This window comes from Chaetura pelagica, unplaced genomic scaffold, assembly GCF_000747805.2.
Source record: "Chaetura pelagica isolate M959 unplaced genomic scaffold, ChaPel_1.0 scaffold171, whole genome shotgun sequence".
Lineage (NCBI taxonomy): Eukaryota > Metazoa > Chordata > Aves > Apodiformes > Apodidae > Chaetura > Chaetura pelagica.
In genome coordinates, this window is record NW_009952066.1 from 1,161,274 (window position 1) to 1,170,035 (window position 8,762).

The 8,762-nt window shown below is 49.4% G+C and overlaps 1 protein-coding gene across 1 annotated transcript in view; it reads left to right on the plus strand.

Moving 5' to 3' along the window:
* Positions 1 to 8,197, plus strand: part of BCL2L11 (BCL2-like 11 (apoptosis facilitator)) — a 16,930-nt gene extending 8,733 nt beyond the window's left edge. The window contains exons 2-3 of the mRNA XM_010005015.1: positions 4,164 to 4,276; positions 8,108 to 8,197. Of these exons, the coding sequence (XP_010003317.1) occupies positions 4,164 to 4,276; positions 8,108 to 8,197 (203 nt within the window). The remainder of the gene's footprint in view (positions 1 to 4,163; positions 4,277 to 8,107) is intronic.
* Positions 8,198 to 8,762: the final 565 nt, after the last annotated feature.

Consider the following 8,762-nt stretch of genomic DNA (forward strand, 5'->3'; position numbering starts at 1 on the left):
CGGGGAACACCCGCTCGTCCAGCACTTTTTTTTTGTTTTGTTTTTAAATTATTATTTTTTTTTAATTCTTTTCCGGGATGGGTCAATCCCTGCTTGGGGAGGAGGGGACAAAGTTAATCCAGCTTCATAGTCAGGGCTTGCTTTTCGGCAGTTTGTGCTCTGCTGCTAGGTGAGTGTCTTCTCGCTTGTGTGGGGTTTTTGTCCCTCCTGTTTTCTTTCTGAACGAGCCACATGGTGTCAGAGGTGCCGGGCTCACCAGACTCTTGTTTTTGGCGAAACCCAGAGATCGGTGCTTGAAAGCAGCGTGGTAGTGGGCGGGCGTGTGTTTACATGTGGCTCCCCAGGTAAGGCTGGGCTGAAGCCTCTAGTGGTGGGGAAAACATGCCTGCCGGAGCAGCTCAAGCCATCCCGCCATGCCTTTCCCTCTCGTGATTAATTCCCCTTAATTGGAGGAAACCTTTTAACTTCCGCCGGGCAAAACTGGGGGAAGGTGAGAGGGAGGCAGGTACCACAGTGGTAGCACTTTTCAGGGGATATCAAACACCGACTCCAACCTTTATACAACCAAAACACCTTTTTTGTTGTTGTGTTTTCTTCTTCTTTTTTTTTTTCCTTTTAATCCCCTCCCTAGTTAATAGCTGTGGTTACAGCTGCAGAGGGGGTGACTGTAATATGCCTTCAGGAAAGATTTTCTGACATTATTGCAGTAATTACAGCTTAATGCAAGTTTCACAACCCTGCGTAGTGCAGACACACGTGGTGCAGACAGGCAAGGATGCTGGAGCTCCGCGGCGGGGAGAGCAGCCGCCGATGTTCGAGCAGCCAGTGACTTCTGGTTTTTGGTGCTCCAGGAAGAAACTGGATTTTTCCTGGATTTTTCTGAGTTCCTGCTTTTTCATCGCCAGAGGAGAGCTGCTGAGACACTGGTTTTACTTTGTTCTGCTGTTGTTGCTAGGAGCATCACCCTAAACAACTATATGCAAATGGAAAATACTTGAGTTATTTAAATGGGACCCTTGGCTACTCTCGAGCACGATTAAGCTGGGAGTGTGGATCCACGGAGCTGTTTGATCCCTGGTCAGGGGTTGCAGGCTCCCAGGCTGTGACTTGCTGTGCAGCTTGCCTGGAGAAAGGGCTGTGGGTTTGCCCTGCACACCTCTTCCTCGGCCGTGTCCCGCTGGATGCGTGCCATCAAGTTTTCCGCACAGAAGCGGGTCAGTCCCTCTGCAAGGAAGCAAAGGGTATAATTTGTTGTTGTTGTTGTGGTGCTTCTCTGCACAGATTTTTGTCTGTTTGTAAGGCACAGGCTGTGGGCTGGAGAGCTTCTCTAGGAAGCATAAGCAAGCGGCTATAATGATAATAATAATAATAAACAGGCGTTTCCTGTAAGCCAGAGGGGTTTGTGTGTGATAGGTGCTCTCAGCCTCTCCCTTGGGCAGTGGGGACTGTTTCCAAGGCTGGTCAAGCAAAGCAAACTCGTCCTCTTACCCTCAGGCTTCTAAATCTTCTAAAACTTAAAAGTTTTCAGGGATGACAGCCCAAATAATAAGTAAGCCCTGAAGGTGCCCCTGCCAGATGGAAAAGCTGGAGGCAGCCCTGGGGAATGAAGAGATGTCTTTGGTGATGCTGCGGGGTGTTGTGCATCTCTGACAGCGTGAGAGGGTAAAGCTGGCTGCCTCTGAAGCCATTTTGGGGGGGTAAATGAGATGAAAACAGCAAGGGAATGTTCTTGGATGGAGGTGGGAAGCATTCAGGAAGATGCTTTTGGGGATGAGTAGGAGAGGAGCAGACATGAGTTCATAATGTGTGGGGGTCGTGTGCCATGTGATTGCTCATCATAAAGTCACCCCAGGCAAGAAACCCACCCTTTGGTGGGGCTGTGTGAATCTGGGACTAATATTTTAACTCCTTGGCCATTTACAGGAGCTGATTTGCTTTGCTTGGGGTTTTTTGTTGGAGGAGCAGCTCTGTCTAAAGGCGTGGGAGTGCAGAGTTTGCACATGTGTTTTTGGGATGTATTTGGAGCAGGTGCTCTGTAAATGGGTTTTTCCTGATGCTATTTTAATCCCGGTGTTTTCCCACACTGTGGAAGAGGAGAGTGAAGCATTGTGAACCTCTCCTGGCTTGTGAAGGAAATCCCTCTGTATGTGATAGTGAGTTTCAGGGGGGAAGCCTTCAGCTGAGAAGCTGGTGCTGGTGTTCTGTTGCTCTTGTTTCGGAGCTGCTGCTGTCTTCTGCCTGAGCTTTGTGCATGGTTCATCTGAAGCTGAGGAGGTTTGGGTGACCAAGCCCGGGAGATGGAGGTGCAGCTTGTGGTTTGGTTTGGCTGGTTTCTTGAGTTGTTATTTTAGGTTTTTGTTGCTTTTGTTGTTGTTGTTGCTCCCGGGCAGGACCCGCAGCATCCCCGGCGGGAGCATCCCATGGGCTAGAGCGGGATGCAGACACCCTGGGGGTGCCTCTGGCTTTGTCCCCATCCCCACGGCAGCCATCTCGCGGCATCGTACCCGCTCATGGTATGACTGGGGGGGGGGGGCCCCTGAAAGTGCCTCTGACAGGTTTTGGGACCAGTTATGACTGGACCCTTTTGACGCTGCTGTTCGGCAGCACCACAGAAAGTCCTTTCTGAAAACCTCAGCCTGATTTCACTCTCAGCCACCAGCCCCAGCCTTTGCCTCTCCAGCTCCTGAGCTCTTGGGTGCCGAGCTGGGGCGAGGGGAAGGAGGATGGAGGAGGAAGGATGGAAAAGCCGCGGTACCTCTTCCCCTCGGAGCATTCTCCGCATCTTTTTGTCCCATCTCCCTCTTTTTTTTTTTTTTTTTAAATTTATTTCAGTTTTTTTCGGTTTAAATTCCCTAGCTCGCTTCTTGCTGGGGGGAGGCTGCCCAGGGCCAGCTCTGGTGACAGGGGTGGGGTTTCGGAGGGTCGCCCCGCCCCAGCTAAAACACCCTGTTTGCGTTCCCGGAGCGCCAGGGTGGAGTATCGCGAGGGCTGCGCCGCGGTTCATTCACCAGCGAGGAAAATAAATACTCCGGGGCCGTCCCCGGGCGGGCGGCGGGTACTACTCTGCGCTACTACAGCGTGAAAACAAAACAGATCCTCCAGCCAAGCAGCGCTGCTTTGGCTCGGAAATGTATTTTCCAGTCAGGTTGGAGCCAGGCTTTTATTTAATTTTTTTATTTTTTTTTTACTGCCCCACTAATCCTTTGAATATTTTGAGATTGGAAGCTATTTCTATTCCCTTGTGATCCCTTTTTAAGCTGTCGTGCCAAAACTCTCTGTTTTGTTTTCTGCAGTGTTTTGGTTTTTCTTGGGGTTGTGTGTAGTTGGCTTGGGTTTTTTTGTTTGGTTTTTTTTGTTTGTTTGTTTATTTTTTTTTCCTTAAGGCCATGACTCTTGCTTGGATCCTGCACTTGTGGGAGGGGGAGGAGGTGGTGCAGGTACTGCACGGGGTCCTGCCTGGGTCACAGACTGCTCCTTTCTCCCCCCCGGGTATTTGGGGGATTGCACGGTGGCTTTGTCACGTGTCTAATAACCTCCTAAAATCGAGACTAAAATAGCTATGTATAATACAGCATAATTGATGGGTTTGCTGCTTTTTTTTTTTTTTTTCCATAGCCAGCCCTGCTTTGGGTTTATTTTCTGCTACAGTGCAGGGAGATCCCAGCTCCCTCCTGCAGATGGAAAGTCCTTCAGCTTGCTGGAAACGTGGTTTCTGGATGTACAAATCCAATTGTGGCTTGTTTCTCAGTATGACAAAACCCATCGTTTTCCTTTTCTTGTTGAGCACTTTGGAGCTGGTGGGGGAAGAAATGTGAGAATTCAATTAAACTCTCCAGACAGGGTTTTTTTTTTAAGGTTAGAAAAGAAGCTGCTGCGGTGCCTGCAAGAAAAGTATTTAGAAAGAGGGGAAAAGAGAAGGTTTTGCTAGGAAAAAAAAATAGGAAATTGGTATTCCTCCCTATTTGAGAGGGGACCAATGCTTGGATGTGCCAGAGGAGATGCTCCTATTTAAGAAAAAAATGAAACAGTAATAATTAAAGTACTAATAGTAATAGTTTTAAAAAGTAGTAGTAGTCTCTTGAATCTTGGCAAGTTTAACAGAGTCTTGAATTTTTATTTTTGTTGCTCACCTGTCTGAAACGCTCCGGTTTGGTTCCCTGCAGCTTCCCGGTGGCAGTCTCACTCCCTGGCAGAAGATGTACAGCCTGAGATCTGGATTGCACAGGAGCTGCGGCGCATCGGAGACGAGTTCAATGCCTCCTATTGTCCAAGAAGGGTAACTTTCCTCTTCTTACTTTCCATTTCTTTACGCACGATCTCTAAAAGGGAAAAGCTTAATCATCTCTGGAAACTAGTTCTGCGGTGAACGTTTTCATTCACTCAAACGTAGAAAAGGCTGCGCGGGTGGTGGTGTTTGCCTGGACCCAGGGCTGTGCTGCCTGCTGCCACAGCCTCATTCAATCAATTAAAAATAACCTTTAAACTGCAACTTGAGGCTTTTTGGGTGCAAAGTCCACAGTATCTTTTGCAGTACCCAGGGCTGATAAAATGCGTGTGGCTCGATTGGGATGGTACCTGACTATGAGGAGGAAACTTCTTGCCCTGGTCAGGCCCCATCTGAAACGCTGCATCCAATTCTGAGCTGTGCTGGACCTACTGGAGAGGTTCCAGTGTAGAGCCACTATGATCATTGTGGAACTGGACCATCTACCATAGGAGGAAAGGCTGAGAGAGCTGGTTCTGTTCAGCCTAGAGGAGACTGAGGGGGGATCTCATCAATGCTTGTAAATATCTACAGGGTGTCAGGAGGTTGGGACCAGACTCTTTTCAGTGGTGTCCAGTGACAGGATGAGGGGCAATAGTCACAAACTGGGTCACAAGAGGTTCAGCCTAAACATAAGGAAAAACTGAATACTCTGAGGGTAAAAGAGCACCAGGACAGGCTGTCCAGAGAGGTTGTGGAGTCTTTGTCTCTGGAGACACTCAAAACCTGCCTGGATGCCATCCTGTGCAGGCTGCTGTGGGTGGACCTGCTCTGGCAGGGAGGTTGGACTAGATGATCTGCAGAAGTCCCTTCCAACCTCTAATGTTCTGTGATTCTGTGGAACTTGAGTGGAAGTTTTGGGTGCTTTGGGGTGGCTTTGGAAGTGGTGCCTGGCTGCATTCAGGTGTGCTTACACTGGGATTTTTAGGAAATGGGCAAGGAGTGAATTGCAGCTGGTTTCCGGGCCCAGCTCCCAGATCCCTGCTGTTGAGGATCGTGTGCATGGAAGTGTAGTTGCAAATAAGAAACAGAGATGGACTTGGGCTGATAACTTACTTCTCTTACAAAGAAGCTGCCAGAACTGTTTTGAAACTCATGTATTTATGACAGTAAACTCTCTCACCTTAAAGTGTTACAAGAAAAAAATAGGCAGCACTAAAAAAAAAACAGAACCAACCCAAAACAAATCAACCCAGAGAAATGAAGTAACAATAGCTTTCAGATGAGTGTCTTCAGCCAGTGACTTGCCTGTGTTATGGATGCTGCATGTTGGTGCGTGTGGTTTCTGGTGGGAAGAGGAGTCAGCAGCACGTTGGGCAGCAGTGTTGGTGATGAAATGCTGCCTGCATGGATCTTTATCTGTCCTCCCCAGCTCGTGAGTCATTCCTGTGGCCTGTTTCCTCACCCAGGCTGTGCAGTGGATCCTGGATGCAGGGGCTCTCCCCTAAAACAGATGCCAGGCTGCTGTGGTCCAACTCCTTCTGCACAGCCTTGCTGGAGGCTTCTCCACTGGCTCCATTTTCTTTCTGAGTACTCTGGCTTTTCTGACCTGAAATGAACTGGAGATATGTTGCATTTTATCCCCAGTCCAGAACATTACTCTTCCAACCTCCCCCATCCAGGCTGTGGTATACCTGCTTTTGTTGTGTGTTTTTTTGTTTGTTTGTTTGTTTTTGTTAAAGGACATATTTTTTATGAAAAGTAGGGACTAAGACAATCCTGTCTGTTCCAAAAGCTGAAGGTACCTGGCAGTGGCAAGCTGATCCAGAAAGGCTGGCAGAAGCATGAGATGCCACGGCATCCCATCTCTTTGCCTTAAATTCAGAGCGTAGGCAAGCCCTTGGAGGACCTTCTGGGAGGAGGTTTGTGACTAGCAGGGATGTACTCCCTTTATTATCTTCTGGGGACTGGCTCCTGTACACGTGGAACATTGCGCTGTTCCACACAACCGTGGTGTGGGGTGAAAGAGGGGGTGAATTTAATGGGGGAATGGGAAAAGGTGAACTTCATGAGGGGGTGGGCATGAAGGTGGCATCATAATGGACTGCAGGATTGCAGAAGATGGTTCCCAGCACCACAGCCTGCTGAGAACTGAAAGTCAGAGGGCTGCGTCCTGCTTGCTAGATGACACGAGCAGGGGCTGTCATGCGTGACCCTAAAAACACTCTGTACCTGGCGTAATTAGCATCTGGGCAATTATTGTTTGTTGCACTCAGAAATGAGCGGGTTTCAGCTCATTTAACCAGTTACTGTGAGAGTAAGGTCCCAAATGTGCTTGGGTGTCATTCCCTGGAAAGCCTCCTGCCTTTTCCTTTGGCAGATGGGCTGGTGGCTCTGGGGAAAAGGTGGTCCCTGCGAAGCTGGAACCCTGCAGCAGGAGGGGTAGGCAGCAGGACACCCTGCACTGGGCTTTGCCCTTTCAGGGTGGTTAGAAATGGGGAACTAAGAGCCCTGCCAAAACTGCACTTGCCGGGCAGGTCGGAGCTGTCGGACGGGTCGGAGCCACATGTTCCCCATCGCGTCACCTCCCTCACCCCCCCCGCCAGGGACCATCTCTTGGGCAAGACAATGGGAAATCGGGCAACTTGCCATCCACCCTGCTTTGCCCTGACAAAGCTTTGGGTCTTGGTAGCAGAGGTGGGCACGGGACTGTTCAGCCACGAGCAGAGGTGCCATCAGACTCTCCAGCCACAGAGACCAGCTTCGTGCTGAGGTGTTTGCCCGCAGCAGCTGTGTCCCTTGGCCACCATCCTGTGCCCCAAGCTTTGCTACCCGTGCCCAAGCTGCCTGCCGGGGTGGATAATGTCTTGTTTCAACTCCCTGATTTATTACTTTTTTCAGCACCTTTTGTCAAAGGAAACCTACATTTGGTGTTTCTCTCGCATCCTTCTCGAAGGCAGTTGGGGGTTTTTGGTAGCCGGGCAGGGGATGCTGGAGCACTGTCTGTCCTTGGGGACAGCAGGATGCATGTGGTACACCCTGCAGCAGGGAGGGGTGTTTGCATACGAGCGTGAGCAGCCTCCTTTCTCTCTGCGGGGCATGCACGGGCATGATCGTGCTGTGCTAAATATAGCCCCAGCCAGGCTGCCTGGGGATGGTGCAGAGGGGAAGCAGGGGGACCTCAGGGCTGCTCTTTTGACCAAAGGCTGAAAAAGGCTTAAAAGTAAATACTCATTTGGTGATTGTTCCTTTTTCTTTTCGTTGTGCACTGTTGGGATCCCGTGCTCTGGGGAGGGAGGTGTCGCTGCCGTGTCTGGGCTGGCTGTGGGTTGTGAATGAGGTGGTGGTTTCACCTGGGGTGTTCTGAACTAAAACCTGTGCATCATCACCTGTGCAGAGGCCAAGTATTTTTTAATTTTAGTTTAAAGTATTTTATTTTAAATTTTGTTTTGTTTTTGGTTTAAATTGTAATTTTATTTCTGGTTTGTTGTTTTTTTTTGCCTCTCAGCGTTCCTCCCCTGTGGTTTTTAACCCTCTTTTTAATGCTGCTAGCAGATTTTACTGCCCCTTTGCCACGTGTCAACAGCATCACCTGTGCCCGCATGCAGAGACCCACACGTGATGTCCCCATCGGGGTGGCCACCTTCAAGGCAAACGTGGCTGGGAGTGGCCAGCTTCAACCCTCTGACTATTATAAAGCTTTTTATTGAAGGAAAATATTAAAAGTAGTGGGGTTTATTTTTGTTCTTTGTTAAAGTGTGTGATTTCACTCCTCTGAAATACGTGCGTGGCACGGCATGAGGGGTTGGTGGCTCAGGGGCTTCACGCTGGAAATTAAAGTCGCTGTCCTGTTTTTCTTTTGTTGTTACTTTTTTTTTTTTTTTCCCTCCCCTTTCATTTTAGGGTTTCTTGGATCACCAGGCGGGAAACCCCCAGGTCGTCATTCTGCGCCTCCTGCGTTACATCATCCGCCTCATCTGGAGGATGCAGTGAGTGCCGGGCACATCCCGAGGCACCAGGACTTGGCCACTCCTTGGGAAAGCCCCGGGAAGGTGGATGGATGGACAGACGGGTGGATGGATGGATGGATGGACAGACACGGGGCTCCCAGCTTGTCCCTCTCCTGTTAGATGAGGCTGGACATCCCACACCGACCTGCTGGGACTCTCCGATGCAGGATTTGATCCGAGAGTGGTGTTTACTGCGTTTCTCCTAAGTATTTCAGTTATGTTTTATTTTTCCAAAAGAGTCTCAGAGAAAATACTCAACGGTGATGGAATTACTACGATTTTTATTTTTAATTTTTGGTCATCATTTCGGGAAACCTGTCAGCTTGCCTGGGATAAACCCTGCAGTGGGAAAATAGGAAAACCCGAGCCAGCTGAGGGGCAGAGCCACCTGAGCTTGCCTGGCAGGACCTTTTCATTGTGGAGATTTGCCAGCCCTCGCCTCTCCCTTCTCCTCTGGGGTGTTTGCCAACCAAAAAGGATGGCAATGATGGCAGAGGGGTTTAAATCAGCACTTCTTTTACCTGTAAATACCTAATGCTACCCACAAA